Source organism: Corvus brachyrhynchos, unplaced genomic scaffold (genome assembly GCF_000691975.1).
Source record: "Corvus brachyrhynchos isolate BGI_N302 unplaced genomic scaffold, ASM69197v1 scaffold97, whole genome shotgun sequence".
Lineage (NCBI taxonomy): Eukaryota > Metazoa > Chordata > Aves > Passeriformes > Corvidae > Corvus > Corvus brachyrhynchos.
In genome coordinates, this window is record NW_008239758.1 from 6,283,676 (window position 1) to 6,305,901 (window position 22,226).

The window sequence follows — 22,226 nt, forward strand, 5'->3', positions numbered from 1 at the left end:
AAAGAGAAAAGAAGCACTAAAAGCATAAACTAGAATTCCCATGCATCCCATAGGAATGAAGATTTGTTTTAAACTGAAACATTTCAGCTTTTCTAAAGTACTAACAGTGTAAAAGTCAATATTTCTTAACGTTACCAGTTTTTTCATCTCTATGTCCTATCCTGAATTCATATAAGGATGGCATTTCCTGCAGTGGGATGTAGAACCCAGCACTAACCACCAAGCCACCTCATTTAAACACAAAAAGCAGCATTTACCTGCACACTTGTGAAGAGAATCTCCATTCCCCGGGAACCAAGGAAAGTCTCCCTGCCCAGCTGGATGTTGGTGATGTACTTTAGGCAGAGCAGGAAACCCCTACGAATGTAAATGCAGTTGTTGGAGACATCATTGCGATGCCAGTCTTGGTAGAGTCTCAGCAGTTCACCCAGGTAGCCTCTGTTCACTGCCCGGCGGCTGTTCGACTCTGAAAAGGAGAGAAAAGGCTGAATTAAACTCCTTCCTGTTTGATAGTTGTGGCTACTCAGTGCTGGAACTCAGACTTTAGTGCCTGCTCATTCTGACTTAATGGTCTTGGTTAAAAAAAATATTTTTTACCTTTTTTTTTTTTTTTGTCATTTAAAATGGCATTTGCTAAACATGAGCTATGTTCTTGGAATCATACATGAAAAAAAAGCAGCAGTGTCCTGTCTGGAAACAGGAATCCCCCCACATGAACCAAACCATGAGCCTATATCTCCCTCCAAGTGCTAATAAACTTAATTCCAGTTGCAGCACCATGAGATTTCCTGAAAGTACCGAAGCCTGTGAGGAGTGAGAAAAGCTAAAGATCAGTAAGAGTAGTCAACAGCATAAAACCTTCACACAGTGCTGCACTTCAGTCCTGAGAGAACACCTTGCTGAGATCAACAAATTCAAAAACCTTGTGGCTGTACAGTCCTGTCACAGCCAGAGAAATTATGTTTAACTTCTAAATGTATTCCCACAAATACCTGTATAATGAAAGCCATGAATCAAGTGATTCTGAAAACCCACAGTATTTAAAAATTAACAAAACACCAACATGAGCAATAGCAGTTTGGGTTTCTTTTCTGTTGCTTTCCGGCTCCAGGATTTTAAAGGTCACATTCAGATAGTGTTTAAAGGCTTAACTGCATCGGCAAGAAAATTTAAAAAAAAAAAAATTTAAAAAAAGCTTTACAAAAATATAAAAGGGGACCTATAATATTCCCTTAATCATGTAGCTCCAGGATATCAGACTGCAAGGAGAAGTTGATAAAGCTTGTCTTATAATACAAATTCTGCTAAGCATTCTAAAACACATCCCTTCACCTACTGCATTCCTTGCCCTGCCCCTCAGGACAAACATGAAGCCATACCAGACTCCAGGCTCTCTCCCTTCAAACCAACCCTGCCTAAGTTTTCCTGACTGGTCCTGACATTCCTTGCTGTGACACACATTAAAAGCTGTCAGGAGCTCAGTAATCAACTGAGGGGCCAGGTAGCATATGTAAGGCAGGAGCTCAGCTCTCTGAATAGCAATTAGCATTTGCAGCTCACAACAGATGGCTCTTGGTACCCAGAGCTGGTGGGCTCCAATCCATTGCCAGTTCATTAAACAAAGTGCCAGAGCCTCTCACACCTGGAACTTTAAAGCCATCAGTGGGGATTCACGGGACAGGAGAAGAAGCTAGAGGTTAAGTGGGAGAATAGAAAGATGCTGCCTGAAGAAAATCCGGAAGAAGAGAAGGGATAGAAGGAACAAGCAGGAAGCAGCATGGGCAGCAAACCTAGATCCTGGTGATGAAGTAGATAGAGACATTGGAAAGGGGAAAGAAGTCACCTGAAGTCATCTCAGTCTGCTCTCTGCAGCAGATTAGCAAACCCTTACCTGGAGGAGGGATTGGAGGGTTGTTCTGCTACCTGGCCTGGTCCTGCAACTTTCTCCACCACTGGCACCATCCAGCACCCACAGCCCGGGTTGCCAACTCATTTTAATGCTGCTCTGCATCTTCACACCACCCTGCTGACATGCCCCTGCACTGACCTGCTGGCCCCACAGCTATTCCAGTCCTACACAGCTCAGCCCAGGCTCCCACACCTTGGCCTGCAGCTCTCCAGCACTGCCTCCCCTTGCTCTTAACCACCTACACTAACTCTGGATTTCGAGGTTCAGTGGCTGTCAGTGTGTAGAAGGTCACCCTCCTCCTTTGACCTTCACTCTGTATTTCTGTTTTCTATTTGACTCTCAGCGAGAAAACTTTAATTGCTTGAGAATCCCTTATCAATCCCAATGATTTTATTCATGATTTCCTGTTAATCCTCAACCAGCTGTCATGTTTACTAACCTGCAAGATGACTAACCCCTTAAATCAGTCAATCTTCCTTGAAGAATTACTGAGGAAGCTCTGTAAAAGTCAGTGAGTATATAAAACATGACAAGAAGAAGAGAGTCAGGGAGCATAAGGTAGGGACAGTTTAGATCAGACTCAGAGCTTCCCTGAGCTGTTCAGGGACAGATGAAATTGGACCAGATCTAGGGTTTTATAGCCTCTAGCACTCAGTGCTTGAAGTCTAAGCTTTCTGTGTCAAAGTCAATAGGAAGAGGGAAAAAACTGGGAAGAACTATGTGTAGAGCTTCTTGAGGAATTTATTTAAAAAAAAGAAAAGAATTCTCTCAAAGTGTTCTGTGATATTTTTTTCCCCTGTCACATCTTTTAAGACAGATTTCTACATTTGAATCTCAGCTCCATGGGGACCAGAACACACAACTGTCCTATGCTTTAGTTTTAATACTCATTGAAAAGCATGGAGGAAGGTGAGCAGAATAATTTTGTCCTTTCCTCCCAGGTTTTCTGTAGTATTACCACCTTTAGGATCAAAACAGTCACTTTTCAAAATGAAGCTGAGATAGTCTATTCTGTGAGAAAGAGATGGAGAGGCAGGACTACAGTTTCCTGAGCCCTTTGATCAGAAGCAATGAGAATTAATTGCTGAAGGGGCAAAAAACACATTCATTTTGTTTCTCCTGTCTGATTTCATTGATTCTCCTCTGCTCTCCTGTGCTGTCAGTGTTTTTCTTAATTTTTTCTTCCATTTTTTCAGTTCTATAGTCAATAAAGTAGTGAATAAATGAAGGAGGAAGTATGCCAAGATCTCCAGAAGGCAGAATGGAAAACGGAGGCCTCTCCACCTGTCTGTGTCTGTTGGTCTCTCCATCTAGGGAGGCACCAGCATGGGTATCTCTCTATATTTTGGCACAAATACAGATGGTAGAAATGAATCATACAGGTACAAGCAGCTACAAGCAGCACTGCACAGATTGGCAGGCAGCAAGGACCACCCCTCCTGGAGCGAGTATGCACAATCTGTGTGGCAAGTGGCAAAATGCCTTGTGTCTTTTGACCCTCTTACTGATATTCTTTAGTTAGGCCCTTTCCTTCTCCCTGGGTATGGTCAGTGGCCAGTGGAAAGGGAAGTTTTCTTACCACACAGCTTTCAGAGGTGCCCAGGGATGGTGCTTCCTATTTTGAGTGAACTGAAGAGACTCCTGTTGTGTGAGGTCACCAGTGAGAACTCGGCCCCAAGCCCAAAAAACCTGTTTTGGCTAAAGACTGGGCTGATAAGTGGCCAAAAATGCATCAAGAGCAAAAATCTGACTCTACAGCAACCACTTTAAGCTATAAATATCTGCAGCCATCAGAAGAGCTCTCCCGTCACAGCAGCTGGATGTGTGGTACTGACCGCCCCTTGAGCAAGGACAGCTCTCAAGGCTACCCCTCAAGGCTGAGGGATCCCTTGCCTGACACCAGACATGGATTTGTGTCATGGATAAGTGGCTTTTTTTGCATGTGTGTGACATTTAAGACACACGTAGTACAGCTTACATGATCATCTTTGTATCCCATACTAACCTGAAGTGCAGTAAATCGAGTATTGCCCCTCAATCCATCTGTACTTATTAAATATTTTCCATATCCAGGTTTATTGATTAAAACTAAACTACTACTAGAGCAGATCTGTCTGAGCAATCTCTGACTCTTCTCCTAGACAGTCTGTCTTCCTAATCTTATTCTGGCATCTCTGACAGGGGAGCACTGTCTTCACCAACACCCCCAAACCTGTCCCTGGCATTCTATTTTCTTTGCAAGAGTTTCAGTTCTGCCTGATGAGACCAGGGTGAGAGGAAAATGCTCAATGCCTTCTTAGTTTCCAACATTTCTAGAACTGCCCCTCCATTTGTGGCTTCCAGAGCAGTGCTGCTCATCAGTGAAAGTCTGAGGGCTGCAGCTCAGAACATTTGAGCTGAATCATCTGTGCATTCACCAGAAACATCTGACATTAATCTCCAGCCAACATGCAGAAACCTCAAATGGCTAAAGTTGCATCTAAATTAGCAAGGGAATCACGCTAGAAAGAAATGCCCAGTTTTGACAAAATTCTTGTTCTGTGTTGGGGGACAAGGACAGACTCTAAAGTCAGGTTTACAGCCTAGTAGATGAAAGCCCCGTGACCACCAGTGCTTCTGTGGACATTTCTGAAGCCCTCTTTGCAATCCAGTCCTCTTTGAAGTGTTTGCCAGGAACATGGGTACCACTGGAAAACATGCAGTGCATTTAATCACAAAACTGAATTACAGTCAACCTGAAATATGATGAGCAATGCACTGCTTACCAGGCAGAACAAAGAGATATTTATCTTTCTGTCTATCTGCTTAAATCTCTTTGTTGATGCCACTCAGCTGATTCATTATGCCAAGAACATACTTTGCTACAGCTTGGAGATAAGAATACTCTGCTAAATTAACCCTGTGGCCCCTAAAGCAGTGAAAGGAATAAGAAAAACTCCAACCTCCTCCCTTTGCTCTAGTGGTTTCCCCTTGGGAATGGAAAATGCAAGATAACTCCTACAGCAAAGAGAGCACAGCTGTTTTATTTGGTCATTGAGAGGTCATTTTTGCAGAGAAGAGCACAAGGGCTCCCTCTAGAAACAAAATTAATTGTGCCCATGAAGAAACTGAGTCACACATGAAGCACTGGGATCACTTCAGAAGCTGCTATTAGCTCAACTCACATTGGAAGCCAGAAGACTGCCCTGTAGTTTTGCCCTAAACAGTTTCCCTTTTCTCCTTTGCTGTTTGATATCACAGGATTTTCTGGTTGCAACTCATCAGAAAACCAGAAATAAATAAATAAATAATAAAAAAATACAGTAGCACAAAATCTACAGTGTGATTTTTTTGACTGAAGTGGTTTGAGAGAGCTTTAATAAGGATGTCAGAATTTGGAAGACTTCCTCAAATTCAGGCACTAAATTTTCTGAAGCCAGATCCTCACTGGAGGCACAAACACTGCCCATGCCAAGACAAAGAGGTAAACAATCATTATTACAGATGCCAACAAGAAAAATGCAGGTCCTTGACACTTAGGTTTCATTACACCCACCCTGAGAGGCAAAACAGCAGGAAGTTGCCATGCCCCAGGAGATGAAAGAAACCTTTTTCTCTGGAGCACTGAATTACTTTCAGTTTGGGATATGTCTGTGAATGAAGAGTCCCAGGGAAGGGAATATAAAGGATACTGAAAAATAATTTTCTTTCCTACAAAGTGGCTCTTCTCAGAGAGATAAAAGTATAGGATCAAGACTACTTGCTTCCCGAAATCGAGGAAGAAAAGTCAGACACAATGCTTGGTTTAGATTATTATGAAAGGAACTGCAAAATTCAGCTCCAATCACAATATTCTACATGATGTGATGATGGATTTGGAATCAGACTGATACTGGAGTTTGAACCCAGAGATGGATAATAAAGACTTAAACTGATGATGAGAGATGGGTACCTGGTGCAGTATTAGGCAAATCCCAGACATGGTGCTGTTGGCTACAGGAAATGGGATGGTTTAACAATGGGGTGTTTTGACTCGAGATCAAAGGCCTGCCTCACTAGATCTGTTGTGAAGCATTATGAATTCTGACGTAGAGAGTACAGGCCTTTCACACGCCCTAATCCGCTTCTGTGCTCGAACATCACTTTCTGCTCCTCAGAGGTACTTGCCCCTCCTTGATGCCAACATAAAAGGAAAAGAACGACAGTGATTAGTTTATCCCAGCAGCCACAACACACAATCCTTATGGTTCGACAAGAAAATAAAAGAAGTGGGTGAAAGGTTAAATAAAGGTTAGTTGATGAAGATGGGGAGGAAAGAGTAGGAAATGAGAGATGAAAGTCTGTGGGGGAAGACAGGAGGATAAAGACAGCAAAAGGAGGAAGATATAGAAAGAGAAAGGGGAAAGGCCATCAGCAATAACTGCTGTTGGCACACAGAATTGCCTTGATGAAATAAGCACGATCAGGAGGTCACCACAACCTGTCTTTTTAAATTGCTCATTACAATTTTACCAGGCAAGCATTGCACCAAGGGCCCTGCCTGTTTCCCCAGCCTTTTCCCTCAATTTCCGCTCAGCCAATGCCTCTGAGACCAGCTCTAGCTAATTTCCTTAAAGACATGCAAGCTGGTAATTCTGGGAAGCACAGATAGTCGGGAATAACAAACACAAGCAAAATTAGATTAAAATAACCTGCTGATAAACAAATTACCCACCCAAAATACACATTGGAATTATGCACGGTGGGGATCCCTATAATCACATCGCCACCGTGTGGCTCCCGGTCCTTCACATCCCATCCAGCCTCAGCACCCCTGGCAGGGGTTTGTCTGTGCTTGGATAGCAGGTGTCCAGTTCTATTCCGCTCCCCCCAAACTGGGAATGGTTTGCCTGGTTTATTCTAGGGTTTGGGTTCACTAAAAGCAATATGCCCCATGGTTAAGAGTGACCTGGAGGGCGTCCCACACCTCCTGAGCTCTGTTCAAGCAGGATCCAGCCCCTCCACGCCTGGGGGTCTTGAAGACACAGGAGTGTTCAGCAACGAGCTTCCCAGGCCCTAATACAGAGCTGATTCAAGAGATGAAGACAGATGTACAGAGAAGAAATAGAGCAAAGCCCAAGAAAGCTGGAAGACTGTAGCATGTGCATCCTTGGACAAAGAGGAGAGACTTTGGGAAAGTTGCAGTGCCTCATCCCACATTAGTTTATCTCTAGCTATCAGGAACTGCCTCCTCCTCCCCACCTGGGCTGAAGTGAGCATCTAGAAACTGAAGAAGGAAGAATGGACACTGGAGAGAAAGAATGGACAGGAAGAAGTAACACTGGAGGGTTTGACTGTAATACAATAGAGAAGAACAAAAAAGCTCTTGATGCTCTCATGACAATTCAGCACCACTATAGGTATTTACCAAGCAAGATGTTCAGCCTTTACTATAAGGTCAGACAGAGTTACCACGGTGGACCAGACAACAGGTATTAAAAAAGCAGTGAGGCAATGGAGGAAGAACTTGCTGTGAGCTGTTTTCTGTATGCATGTGGGCATGGCAGGTGAGGAACAGCAACTGGAGGAACAGCATGAAAGGATTGGTAAAATACTCTGGGATGCTTGCAAAGAGCCAAGTCAGGAGTGAGAGACTGGCTGACGATCAGACAAGAAATGTCTTCTCCATATCAGTAATCTGAGCTTTCACTGATAGAAAGGTGCAGCACTGCCATTAGAGGGGACTTAAACTTCTACTCCTCCTTTATTTGCCATCTCTTTGATTATCACCACATGGCAATCACTGGAAACAGGGACGCAGGACAACCAAGGTCACTCATGTCTCACTGAGTTTCGAAGCCTTTCCTCCCTGTTGTGGATGAAGCACAAGTTTGTTGTGTCCCATTGCTAATTTCTTTAGACCAGACTTCCCCCTCTGAAGCACAACAGCAACAATTTCCCAGGTCCATCTGGATTGGCAATTTTTCTTACACTGATATCTCTTTTTCAGGCATATCTTGCTTCTTGCAGTTATGCACCTGATAAGTGAGCATTTAGCATCAGCTTCTGTTAGGAAGGAGACAGAAGCCAAACAGTTTCTAGCCAGCCCATGGCTCTGCAGGTGGACAAAATCTCAAGTAGAGCTTATGGAGCCTGAGATGAAGATGGTTGTTTCTGAATCCATCAGGGAGACACACTGCCATCTGCCTGCTCCCTTTAAAACTACTGTGTGCTCTCCCAGTGCAGCTCTGCTAAAAGCAAGAGGGGACACTGAACCTCCAGCAGAGCCCCGTGTATAACCATAACCCCTTGGATGACTTTGGGCTGAAGCACTCAAGGATAGGCCCACAGGGATACCCCCAGAATGGCCACCTTCTTGTCCTGTCTCTTACAGCCTTCAGCACCATCAAAATACAATCTCCCCAGCATTTCCCAGCAAGCAGGTTACTGGAATTCTCAAAAAAACCTAACAATAATCAGTCTACCACTTCACCACTGTAGCATTTTCCAGGATTACTCCCTTCCATTTAGTTTGTATCCCACCTAAAACATGCTCACGTGCTTCTGGGTGCTTTGCTTTATCCCGTTTTCATAAGCAATTTTCATGCTACACCATTCACCAGATTTGATCCTTAACTTTCCAAGAACCCTTGCACCACTCAAATGCACTGAGGCCATGGCCACAATTATGTTAACCATGACAAAGAAAGATGTCCTGGTGCAATCCTGAAAAAAAATTCATCACTTTTCCAAGCATGGTGAATTTATCTCAAGGAACCAGAGCTGTTTCTCACATCTCCTGACCCACACTTCCCAAAAGATACAACCTGCTCACATTTGTATGCAGCTACAAGAGCAGTCTGCTCCAAAAGCCTGGAGCTTCTCATGCCCTGAACCACAGGGCAGGGAAAAAACAAGACATTCTTGGCCACTCAAAACTCCAGAAATCATCCCAAAACCACAGTTCAGGCTGACTTGTGGTACGTGGTGCTCCATTTGATTTTACAGTATCAGCCCCATTTCCTAAATTCCAGCTCCACTGCCTTAAAAAAAAAAAATAGCTGAAAATAGATTATGTCTTTTCCTAAAATCACTTTACCATTCACAACCAAGCAACACTGCTGTTATTCACATCCTTTTCTCCCTTTCCATGGAAGCAACAACAAATTGGGAAGGACAATAAGCATTTGTCACTGGCTGGAGGAAATCCCCATCTCTCCCATTATACCAAGCCCAGGACAACCAACGTTCCCTGAATACCAAAAATAAGGGTCCAGCCTGGCTCCCTGGGCAGTTTGCCCCTGGGCACTCCAGGCACCATCTCCCACAGGGCTGAGGGAGCTCCAAGAATCAGAACTGGTATAGGAATCTCCTGCACTACTGCCTCTTTCCTACACATTGTTCTTTGGGACCAAGGGATGAGGGAATACCAAGGCAGAACGAGGTTCAGCAAGATCATTCTGTCCAGCAGCACAGCACAGAAAGGAAAGTCAGAAAGAATACGAAGAAAAAAGCTTACTTGATTTCAGCAGAGCTGCCAGAGCCCCAATGGCTGCCCTGGGGAAAGAAGAGAGATGGAGAAATAATGTCAATTTCTTCAATAATTTTTGTAACCTTCATCTTCACAGTCTTCTGGGCCAGGCTTCCCAGATGGTCTAAACTGACAGCTTATGATGGACTTTGACAGAACTGCAATGTTTTACACCAACAGAGGATCCAGCCTCTGCAGCTGACTCTGTTATTCTAAAAGACCATTAGCCCTCTAGCTTTACTGTTACACTGATTTGTAGTGACCATTAAAATTTAAAGCAACACCCACATATCCAAAGTGATCTAGCAAGTCTTTAAACTGCTGCCCCAGAGCTTTTTCTTTGTACCAGAGACTCAGCACATGCCCACTCCAGACACAAGTGCGTCTATCTGCATCAGATGATAACTTTCACATCAAGCTGGGACATTGATGTCAATATTTCCAGCAAAATCCCACTTCTTTTTCTATTTCCCCAAAACAAACTTCATTCCTATCCTCCCTCCCAGCTTTAACTGAAAACAAAATTGAATTTCTTAACTGAAACCACATCTTGCATTGCAGGGGTATTTAGAGGGCCCCAATCAGAGGAGGACTTGTAAGAAAGCTGTTAAATCTCTGTAGTAATACTGCTTGCAGTGAGAGTAAGGGCAGGGACAGACATTTCTGAGGCCCTTCTTGCCCTTACCTGCACATTTCATTGTGCAGGTAAGCAAGTGAATATGCCTGAGCTAGCACAGCACTGGTTTGACTGGGCACTGGTCACTGACATTTGCAGCTTGAGAAGCTGAGCTGAGACATCATTGCTCCCCAACTTCTGGAGGCAAGTTCCTTCCTCATGTGGTAAAATCTCCATCCCACATGTCTCACAGAAGACTTTCTTTTCCAGTCATGTTCTGCTGGAGCAAGATCCCTGTTCTAACCTGGCTCACTGCTGTGAAGTTAAGTGCCCAGAGCTGATTAAATAAATACAGCTACGAAACCTCCATGCGCTAGGATTCCTTAAAATGTAATCTCTTTACAAACAATCCCCAAATAAAATTGTATCACAATCCATACTGAGCCAATTATCATCCTGCAGCAAATAAATATTTTTTGTCACCAAGCTGCTGTTCAATATGTGTCCTAACAACAGGTGACACTAAAAGATTCAAGAGCTGGTTCTTGCTGATACTGGGTCAACATCTCTATCTAAAGTCATTGCTTCATAATGAAGAGTTCAACAGCAGCTTTACAAACTGCAAAGAAAATGTGCCCAAATACAGACAGAACAGGAAATCACTAGCTAAAAATCTCATTAGTGGAAGCACAGCCATGCTTTCATTGCTTCTTTAGCTCCAACTAAACAGCAACCATTCAGATGGTGAAGGAATACTGTCATCCCCCAGCTATTCAGCCTGCTCAGATGAGGAATACTCTACAGCCACTTATCACTCAGTCTCTTCCCCAGTTTAAAGTCTGGGACAAAGTAAACAACTCTAAGCAAGTTAAAATTCCAGCCAGAGCATCTCCCAAAGCTCACACTCCAGTACGTGCCTTTAAAAAGGGACTGCTCTACATACCTATACTTTACAGGCCTAATGTGATGTCTCAATCACAAGCCAGAGCAGCAGAGCGATGAAGGAATGACCAGAGTATCTCTGGCTCCAAGCAGAAGAGCTCTCAGAATATCCTCTACGCATGTGATTTATTTTGTAGATGCTTATGAGCATTGCTAAGAGTTTCAGCAGAGCTACACCACTGCCATAAAGTCAACACTGCCAGCAAAATTCCCATCAGCCAATAAATCAGCAAATCTGGATCTTCCAATACTTTTGGGGGGGCGGCCTGTGAGCCACGTTGTATGCAGACAACTTCATTCATCCTCAAAGGATCCCAGAACTCCCAGAGCATGTTCTCAGACAGTCTAATCTCCAGTTCCTGCTGCCTAAGTAGGGTCTAGGTACAGGCCCAGTAGACTGACCCCAATGACATGCATTGCTTTAGAACAGATTTTGAGAGAAAAAACATAAAAGACATGAGGATAAACTGCAAAACAGGTAAAATAAGTTTAAGTGATAGAACAGACAGATTAAGCCAGCCTAACTTGGTATCTTTCTTTGATAAGATAACCAACTTTTTCTACACAAGGGAAATGTGGTAGATCTAACTTATCTCTACTTCAATAAAGCATTTGATATGGTGCCACACTGAAAATTATTAACCAAGATGGAGCACATGGGGATTAGTGTAAGAGTTACAACGTGGGAAAGGAATTGGTTAAAGGCTCAATGACAGGAATTGTGCTGGAAGAGGAATTATTAATCTAGAGGGAAGTTATGTGTGGAAGTCCTCAAGGATCTTTTCAGACTGATCTTATTTCATCTTTTCATTAATGACCTTGGCACAAAAAGTCAGAGTATACTAATAAAATCTGCTGACTGTGTGAAGTCAGGAGCTGCTGCCAATAGCAGAGAGTTCAGAATATCTTTCAGGAGTAACAAGATGTTCTTGGGTTCTGAAGGAATAGAAATGTGATGAAATGTAATAGTCAAAGTGCAAGGTTAAGCATTTAGGGTTTAATAAGGATTACTGTTATGAGCAGGAGCTCATAATTTGGAAATTAGTAGAAGGACACCCTGGATATATGAGCCCATTAAGGGATGACGACAAGCATGACCAGCAGGGTGACAACCATGAAAAGGACAGATCATGTCTCAGAAAAGCCACTGCCAGTGGAGAAGGGGAAGCATGAATGTTCTCATACAAGGCTTCACCTGAACAGCTGTGTGCAGAACTCAGAAGGAACCATGCAGAAATGTGCCAAGGAAATCATTATGGTAACAGAGACATAACTCATTAGGAGTCTTAAAGATCAGAGTTTAGTCACCCTAACAAAATGATAGCCAAGAGACAACTGGATTGTTCCCCACAGACACACTGGGTGACAGAGAAGTAAACACTGAGGGAGGCAGAGAGATACTTAGGCTGAGGAAAAAATTTGGCACTAGGACAAATGGATATAAAACGGCCGTGAATAAATTTAGCTGGAATTGAAAGGATAGGTTTTAAGCACTGGAAAATGAAGGCATGAAACATCCTCTTGGCAGCAATGGGACAAACAACCTAATGACTTTGAAAAGGCAGCTTGGATTGCTTTTAATGGGACTGCCAGGCCCAGTTACCAATGAGGGAAGGGTCTGAGAAAAGTGACCCAGGAATACTGCATCCCTATAGCCTTACATTTTAAACACAGATATAATGGGAATGAAATGAGAAACATGTATTCTAAGTGCAGAGTTAATCAGCCAGCCCAGAAAAGAGCAGCTGCACCAGCTTAAGATGAAGTCCAAAGAGTCCAGTGTCCTGTGGCCAGCAGTGCCAAGGGAAGCAAGCAAGGCCACAACAGAAACAGTTCTAGGACTTGAAGAACAGACTCAAACTCCAGCAACTTGTGGTCCAGAGATCCCATAAACTAACAACGGTGCCTTTGGGAGGGGTTTCAGCTCTTAGCTGATTTTGCTCCCATATATTTGCCTGGGAATTTTTGAACTTGTGAAAACTCTTAGCATTCATAATTATCCTGGGAAAGTACTTCACACCTACATTGTGTAGGGAGTCAACTACCTGCACTTGTTTTAAGTTTGGACTTTCAATCAGCATTGTAATTTGCACATTAAGTCAAGTGTTAGCCATCCCCAAAATATTACCTGTCTTTGATGCTGAACAAAATCAAACATACAAAACACCCTATGGGAACCAATAAATCATCAAAGAGGAATAGAAGCAGAATAGGCTTTCACTGAAAGCAGCAGCAAGACCATTGAAGCAGCAGTAGGGCTACAGCAAGCCAGGCAAACAGTGTTTGTGATAATACCAGCACCTCTTAGCACCATGTGGCAAACCAACAGCATCTTTGCTGGCATCAGGAGATACGATGAGATGAGTAAGCCCAGGACAGGAAGACAGAGAGAGGAGTTCATAAATTGTGCACGAGAGCAAGGGCAGGGCTGGAAGAAGATGAGAACAGGAAGAAAAGTTTAAGAGCACAAGAAAGATGACTTGATGAGCCATATGCCAGGCCAGAGAATTTCATAGCATGCCCAGAGCAAATCTCTGCATTTTTCTCAAGAAGGAATGGAGGGGAGATGAGGTGGAGAAAAAGGGATTAAGTCATTAAAAAACTTGCCAAATCTGTCCAGATATCTTCCCCTGATTTTCTGTGGTAATACATTAGCAAAATCTTAGCTGTTTTGTCAAGTCCAGTGTATCCCAAAGGAGACTCATTTATATATTAAAAAAGATGTGCAAATAAAGTTGCACTATCTTATAAAGCATAATAATAAATGCTGCTCCATAATCAGAAAACATTAAAAACTCCCTGTAGTAGCAGTCGAGACAGCCGCTCTGAAGAATGGAAAACTTTGAAGTGTTTCCAAGTCAGCAGCTTGGGTATCTGGGCAGGAGTACAACCAGCAGACAGATAGACAAATGCAACTTCCAGATCCTGTGCTTAGGAACCAGCAGCAACAACAAAGAAAAACTCCATGTCCCAGGCCAAAGCACAATTGGATTAGCCAGTAAAAAGGAGTCCTGTGCCCAGGTCACCTTTTCAGATTGGAGTTGCCAGGATATTTTTTTGCTGGAAATCACTGCAGGCAGAGGTGCCTGAAAGCCAAGATCTCAGTTCACAGCAGGAGGCACTCTGATGGACAATGCTGGGCCTCTGTTTCTGTCTCTTGAGGAAAACAGAAGGACTCCTGGAAGTGCAAAACCTCACTCTAGAAGAGATACATGGTTGATGGCATGGAAGGATTTTAAGACTCACAGAACACATTGATGTTGGTGCACACCCACCCAGGACTAGTTTGGAACTATGGACAGGGGACAACAGAAAAGCCAAAGACTGAACAAAAAGGGCTCTTCAGATCAGCTTTTCTGTTGTCCCCTGTCCAAAGACTGAACAAAAAGGGCTCTTCAGATCAGCCCCCAAGCAACTTAACTATCCCACCTTCTATGAAATTGTGCCTTCTACAGGCTAAAACACAGAACACCCTCTTCAAATCATTGAATGAAAGCTAATGACTAGATGATTTATTATAAACCTCTTCAACCCGATGCCTGATTTAATTCCTTACAGCATTCATACCTGGATGATAAAGACATAAAGCACTATTTGTATAGAAATGTAAGAAAAAGTTCCATCCCTGCCTGGCAACCCATGTTGCTCAACTCCTCTTGCTCTTCACCCTGCTATTTCACATATACTCACTTGTTGCTGTCATGTTTATTCATACCAAAAGCAGTGTGGGGATATGTATTTGTACAGCACCTGGCACAATGGATCCCTGACTCCGAGCTTGAGGTATCACAGCTTACAGCCTTAAAGCCCCTAAGCTTCCACAGCCCCTGTCTCCAGGAGGAATTGTGTCCTCAAGTGTACACATTATCTGGCTGCATTTTGCCTCAAACCCCTGGGACTCATACTTAACGACTAGAATTTATACAGTCACAGAACCACTCACTGTAAAGACAATTTCACATTTGACAACTGAGAGACATTCAGAAACAACACATAAGCACCACAGCAATAGGTGCTTTATAAATCCTACCAGAAGGTAGATCTCATCCAAGGCAGATGCCTTGAAAGTAGTTTCCCTTGTGGCCCAGAAATAGAGATCTTAAATATGCATGCACTTGCACAGTGATTTGTTTTAAAGACTTAAATCCAGCAGCTTCACGTCTTGGAAATATGGGTGGGCAAAAAGCTGCTTATGCTGCTATTTTCATAGCATTGCTAGTCTAGGACTTATGCAAAAATACCCACCATCTTGTCCTCTTTAATTCCAGCTTGTTAGCAAGGCATTAAAACTTACACTAATGGCAAAGTTTGCTTACAGTCTGCAATGTCCCACACACTGCCAACAGGTGGAGTTTGGAGATCCAGCTGTTGTGCACAGATGTGCTTTCAGTGTAATGCTGAAAGATGAGGGGGGAAAAAAAAAATAATCACACACTACTTTTCTAATGGATACATCCATTCCAGTGACCAGCATGCCTCAGTTCCCAGGTTCAGCTGAAAACCTTCACTGCAGTATCTTCCAAACACTTCTGCCTGCTCTGCAGCCTCTCAGGTTAAAATCAGTGAAAGGAAACAACCTTGCAGCCTCTTTCATCTCTCCCTCCCTGAAAGAGCAGTGACTCCAGGCTTATCCTCCAGGCATCCTTACAATTATCCTACTTTCTCTTGTGTGCAACGAGTACAGAAGGAGAGACAGCTGTATCCTAAAAAGTCAAGCTACTCTTTACAGCTCTAAATTAAATTAGCTTCAAAGTAGTAACAAAGAAGAACAAGGTACATGAAATGCACTTAAAACCTTGCCAAAAGAATGCCCAGGCATTTCTTTCAGTGCAGGGCAGAGTTGGCACTGCCTCCCCAGGCAGAAGCCATACCTCAGAAGATTATGTCAGCTCCCTCTCCAGGGTCAGATGTCACCAATATGGCTGAGGCAGGCTGTGACAGCTTGTCATTCACATCAAGATGAAGGGGCTGGAAGGTTCACAATCAGACAGTATTCTTAACAAATTCATCACCCAGGCAGTTCCATGGTGACAGTGTGAGAACCCAGCTCTCACACCCCAGGGACACGTGTAAGAGGACTGGGAAAGGGGCTCAATACTATCCTTGATTGATTAAGAGGAGTAGTGAGGACACTCATCGAGGCCACCTCTGCTAACAAGCACCAGCAGAGCCCTATAGAACATCTCATACACAGTTAAAGTGTGTCAGGGAATGTGGTTAAATCCCCCTCCTTTCCCCAGGCAGCTGTCTTCCACTCCCAATCCAGTTACTACTCAGTTCAAAAGGGCCTCATGTTCTGTTGGCTCACTCCTTACCTGTCATTTTATTTGTAGCTCATCCATTCCCAGCAGCTTTTGCTTTGGAAACCCCAGGGACTGACATGAAGACTGGACTGCTGACAGGAGACTGTGTGCTTCACACATGGGGGAAGACATCCAGCCCCATTTTTCTTACTTCTGGCTCACTCAGCCTTAAACTTTTTTGACTGTTGTGTACACCCAGAGTAAGGGCAGGGAGAAGGACAATCCTTGTACCCTACTTAGGGCATGATGAAGTCAAATGACACTTACTGGTGACATACCCAGGAACCCTGGGCTCAAATCTCAGCAGGGCAACTGGGACTTCTTCCATTAAGAGAAATTGAACTGCAAGTGCTTTGCCACTAGGGAGTCTCTGATGGTGAACTATCCTGAGAGAGTCTGGGAGCACCCAGGGGCTTATGACGCCGGAAAATAAGGCTGCACACATCCCATACTGCTGGCAAACCACTGCAAGGTCTCCATTTTATGGATACTCTCAATTACTGGCAGTGAAATATCCAAGGGAAGCTTGTGCTGCTGACAGTCCAGGTAGGGAAGTATCTACCATGTCACTGCTTGTGCCCAGAGCTATTTGAAAGCATAAAAGGGGGGCTGGTCTCAATGCAATCAAGGCTAAGAGCTGCAGTTCTTCCTGACTGCTGGTTAGTCCAAACCATCTCTAAGGCAGCAGTAATCGCAGGGTACAACATCTCTTGAATGCACTTTGTAGTGAAGGTGCTCTTGAGCTGTGTTTTAAATAGCTACCTTTCCTGCATGGAGCTAAGCTGCTGTGGTGGATGGAAAACCTGAGTTCTCACTTCAGCTTTTCCGGTGGTTTTCAGAATTTTGAGGTCTGTTTTGTTTGAGGTTTTTGTTTGGCTGGTCTTTTTAACCAAAGAAATAAACATCTTTCAGAGAAGCTAATTGAAAAAATTGTACAACATAAGAAAAAGGACACAAATTATGAAGCGGAAGGACTAAGAAAGCATCATCATCTTCCTTGAGCTCCTCCAAGAAAGAAGACTGACTTGTATAGAAGCCTTTTCTTTAAACAAAAGTCAGATGTTTCAGAATAAAGGAGGAATAACTTATATCGAACACAAGATAAAAAACTCTATTCTTTTAAATCTAATAGTACTGTTTCCATATTACAAGACCCTAGAAGTAGATCCATCAGTTTATGTTGCACTTCCCCTCTGGTCCTATTCAGATGAAGCACATCCATAAAGTTCAGCCAAAGGAAACTCAAAGTTTAAAATCTCTAGGGAAGAGGTCTGGATTGCAGAGGGGTTTTGGATAGGTCAGAGCAAGAAGCTGTTTCATGCAGCAGGTGCAAGTGCAAAAAGATACCTATGAAATTAATCTTCTTGCATGTAATGCATTTATCAATCCCCATGTGCTTCCCAAGGAGGTATCATTCCCCTTGTTATGCACACAGGTCAGGCTGTGTCTATCCATTACCCTTACCTAAATACCAAAGGATGGTGGACAGGTTAAGACCTGCCTGAAAAGCTCATATACAAGTGGAATTTCTACAAAATATGCAGAAGAAAATGCGTGGAATAGGTCACCAATATTTTCGTCTTTTCTAGCTATTTCCACTTCTCAACCTTTCTAATGATTGTGTTCCCTAAGTACATCCACACACAGCCCTCCAGCCCTAAATTTAGTGTGAATTGGGCACTTTACAATTTGTTGGTCCTAACTGATGCTGCCAAACAGGAACTTGCTTGGAAATACTGGGGCACTCATTTGTATGCCACGTGTGCACACAATACTGAGCTTAATTGGCACCATTAAATCAGTCTCAAATTGAGAACAATGCATAAACATGCTTGAGAACCACAAAGTAACATTCACTTACAGATTCACAATAGGCATCTTGACCTGAATTTAAAAGGCATTTTTATGTCTAAACAAGCAGGTAGCACTCAGCAGGATTTTTCAAAGCTCCTTTGAATACTAAGGTCAGAACTACCTTTTAACTGTACATGTTAATCCATTAACCTGCTGAGAGGCTTTCTTTTATGCTTACATTCCCTTTCTTCTTCACACATTTAAATATCACTGAAAATCTGGACATTCATTCAAAAAATCAGGTCCCACCTAAGTACTTTCAGTCAATGCCAGTAGCTAGTCTTAAGAAATTTTTCAAATGTGTCTTTTGTGTGAGAAAAAAATGCCCATTTTACCCACCATGTATGTCAAAACACAGGGCTGCAAAACACACGTAGAATAGTGCTGGAAATGTACAATACTGACTAGTTTTGCCACAGGTAAGCATGAAGTTTTGGGGAAAAGAAAATGTTGCAATTGCAGAGCAGGGAGAAAAAGCTTATTAATTTGCCTGGGATTTTCAATAAGGGTTTAGCAGAAAAAGTCATCCTGCTCTTCACCTCTCTCTGTGGTTTCTGTCTTGCTGGATAGAGAGGGAGGGGTGGGGATACTGCTGTATTGTGCAGTGTATCTGCAGGAAAAGGAGCAAAGGTGTGGAAAGCAGACAGCTTTCCCACTGCCCTGCAGCAGCTTTCTGGACATAAGACCTCCAGGCTGCCATAGGGGAGGCAGCAGAGTCATCTGAGGATGATCAGGTTGGCACAGAACAGGACAGATGCTGCAAACGAGGATGCATCTTCTGCAGAAGCTGTGCCTGCAAGCAGGCTGAGCCACCACCTCCAAGAGCAGAACCCCAACACCTGCTGTGACCCTGTCCTTGTCCTGTCGTCATCTCCACAGCTCTGCAGGACAGAAGTAGGACATCTGACTGCAGGGAAGGCAGCCTGCAGGTCAGAGATGAGGCTCTCTGCAAGCACAGTACCCGGAGATATGCAGCATTTCAAGGAACAGCAGTGGGAATGGCATAGGTAGGGTCCTGAGAAAGAATGTTTGTTTATTCATTCCACTAGAACGCACAAGAGTCAGAGAAACAGTTTTCTCTGCTAGGTCACCATGTTGCCTTCCCCACAGCACTTTGCCTAGCTGGTGCCTGAGGTTCAACATGCAGGAAAAGACTTTGACTCAGGCTTTGAGAGGAGGAGCAGGAAGACTGCCGTGCCAGGGGCAGCCAGAGCACAGACTCACCTTCCCCCCCCCAAATCTACAAGCAAGGGGATTTGAGAGCAGGCAGTTCACACCAGCCTCCATTGCAACACAGGTCACAGCAGCCCTGTGGAGGCTGCTGGTAAGGCAGCATCTGGCTGTTCTAGCCTAACCCTGACTCTCATCCAGTCACCCACAGACTAATGAATCTGTTCAGTTGCATATCTGGAACTCCTTATTTAGCAATAATCTGGTCACATCTTAATGCCTGTGCCTATTCTTCACAACATTTAGCTAGAGTGTTTAAAAGGAAGATAAAGTCAGTAAATGTCAAATGCACCAAATACTGGGTCAAATTCTCTTGATATTTGCTGTTTGAAAGCTTCAATATCACACTGGCATAACTGCAGGGGATTTCTGAAGCTGCAGTTTGCCAAAGCCTAAATAATAAAAGTTAGGGGTTGGGTTTCTTTTTTTCCCCCCATATAACGTAGCCAAACTCTGGGGTCTGAAAACAGACCATATCAAAGCCAAGGCTGGTAGAATTTCAGCTGTAAATATAATAATAAAGTAAAAGGGATAAATAATTAAAAGGCATAGGAAAAATCCTGAGCATTATCGGGATGGTTCTTCCACATGCCTGTTTTTTATACACAGTAAAATCTGGAAGGTGGTTAAAGCTGGAATGACCACAAATTTTAAAGTGCAATTTTAAACAACAATGAAAAACAAGGAGAAATTAAGCTCTTGACTAGACAGTGGCAGCTGTTGTGCCATTGCAGCATATGCCCTATAGTCCACACAAAGCCCAAACTCTATCCCCTTAACACAGGGGAGTAAAGAAACATATGGAATAGATGATCTGAAGTTACAGGATGGTCTCTCTTTTCTATTCTGCAATAATCTGGCTTGTGCTGTCTCAGAGCCATGACCTTTCCAAGGTTTGCACTTCAGGGGGAGTTTCCATTCCCATCCCCAGAGCTGCAGCCATCCATGTTGGGAAACAGCAGCCCTGTTCTTCCTCACCAGCCACTTCCTCAAGTTTTCAGGTTCTCCCCTCCACATTCCAAGCCCTGTCTCCAAACACCTCCCAGAGCAGCTCAGCTCTGGGTTTATTTACAGATTTTGCTGGCATTGCTGCAATTCCAAGTGTTGCCCTGTAGACAGAGATCGAGAAGAGTCCTGCCAGCATTAGTGAGCCAGAGCCCTGTGCTGAGTCTGTGCCACTGCTGTTACAAAACCTTCTCTCCCTAAAAAATTCATTTCCTCTTCATTGGCAAATACTCTATTATTTACTTTATCTATTTTATTCTCTGTAATAATTTTTTTATAACTATTCAAAAGAGCCTGAAATACTGAAGACTTTGCAGCTCTCTTTCTCTCACCCACTGGAAAGGAGTCTCTTGTGTCTCCTCTGTATCTCTAAATCCAGTTACCCTTCTGCTGCTACACCTGGTGTGGCTCCAACAGTGCTATCAGGACAGGGAACCCTGCAGCAGAAAGGCTGTTGCTAAGGCTTTGACACTGTGTCTCATAACTCTGCCCAGGGCAGGTCTAATCACTGCTGTGCTTTAAAACCACTGATAGTCCTAGAGACTGGCTCACACTGCACCTGCCAGCATTGCCAGCACTGGTGGAGCTGGGAAAAAGCCTTAGCAACCACAGGAAATTCTTGGGGTTGATTTCCTTGTAGGGACAGCACTGTGCAAATTGTTTCTGTAGGTGTCCTGCATTGAGACTTTCATTGTTTTTCCCAAATTTCCCTTGTCTATCTTTGGACTGAAAGCTTTTGTGGGGAGGATATCACAGCTGCTTTCTACCCTCTTCATAAGGGCAAGAGGCTTCTGGGTGGGAGGAGAAATGGCAATAAATCAAGTGAAAGGCAAAGAAGAGGAGATTCCTGGGCTCTCACATGTGCTGACACACAAGTGAGTGCCCTCAGCTTTATCTGCTCACTCTCTGGCCTCTATCAGAGATTCACGTCATTACCCAACTCAGTGATTTCCGAGGGGGAATTCTTTCTTTGTCTCCTTGACACAGGAAAACCAATGTAGGCAAACAGGCAGGGTGGGCACCCGTTCATCATCTCTACACGCACATTCAGATAGGCTTTGTTTGGAAATGTCTTCCTTCCAGTCCCTGTCCTCTAGGGCTGCCTGGCTGAGGTTTTCTAAAGGTTTTGACACTTCACAGCCACCTCAGACATGATTACAAAGTCACATAAACATGTTGCTCAGCCCTCTCCTCACCGCACCAGCTCCATGTTCACTCCACAGTCCACTTCAGCTGCATCCTGCCTCAGCATAAAACCTGTCACAAATTCACTACTGTTTTTCTCTCCCCTTTCTCATTGCCCCCCCTCTATGTTCTCACTGAATGCCTCAAACAGAGCTGAGTGTACCCTCACTACCCTTAGTAAGGCATGAGAAAGGTGTGGGTTTAAGTGTATTAAGCATATGAAAAGTCTGAGCTCAGGTGACTTGCCCACAGTAACACACTGTACAGTGTCTCAGATAAACATTTCAGACATGAGACATTTTATCTCCTAACATTAGACTTTTTGCCTTCGTTACTCTTACAGCCCAACACCACTGGTGAAAAACCTCCCTGCACCTCCAGATCAGTAGGAGTCTGCACATTCCTCATCTCACAGATAACTCACAAACCTCCAGAAGTCATCCCAACCCTTCATTTCTTCCTGAACCGTGAAATATTTTGTAATCCTTATCCATTCTCATTTTTTCAAATTTTCACAATTCCACTCTGTTTTGCTACTTACAAAATGCTTAGAATAGCCAGTTCCCACTAGTCTTGACCTAACCGCCTATGGGGGAATATCATATTCAGCTGCAAGAAAGAACTATTAACATTACTAATTCATCTAACTCTGGGAAACACTCCGAGATGCAACTGATGTATGAAATTTGGAGG

The 22,226-nt window shown here is 43.6% G+C and overlaps 1 protein-coding gene across 2 annotated transcripts in view; it reads right to left on the reverse strand.

Moving 5' to 3' along the window:
• The window catches only part of AGBL1 (ATP/GTP binding protein like 1), a 273,439-nt gene that overhangs the window by 218,757 nt on the left and 32,456 nt on the right, over nt 1-22,226 (reverse strand). For both annotated transcript variants that reach the window (XM_017742726.1, XM_017742725.1), the window contains exons 6-7: nt 9,387-9,424; nt 258-466 (exon numbers count right to left, since the gene is read on the reverse strand). In XM_017742726.1, the coding sequence (XP_017598215.1) occupies nt 258-466; nt 9,387-9,424 (247 nt within the window). The remainder of the gene's footprint in view (nt 1-257; nt 467-9,386; nt 9,425-22,226) is intronic.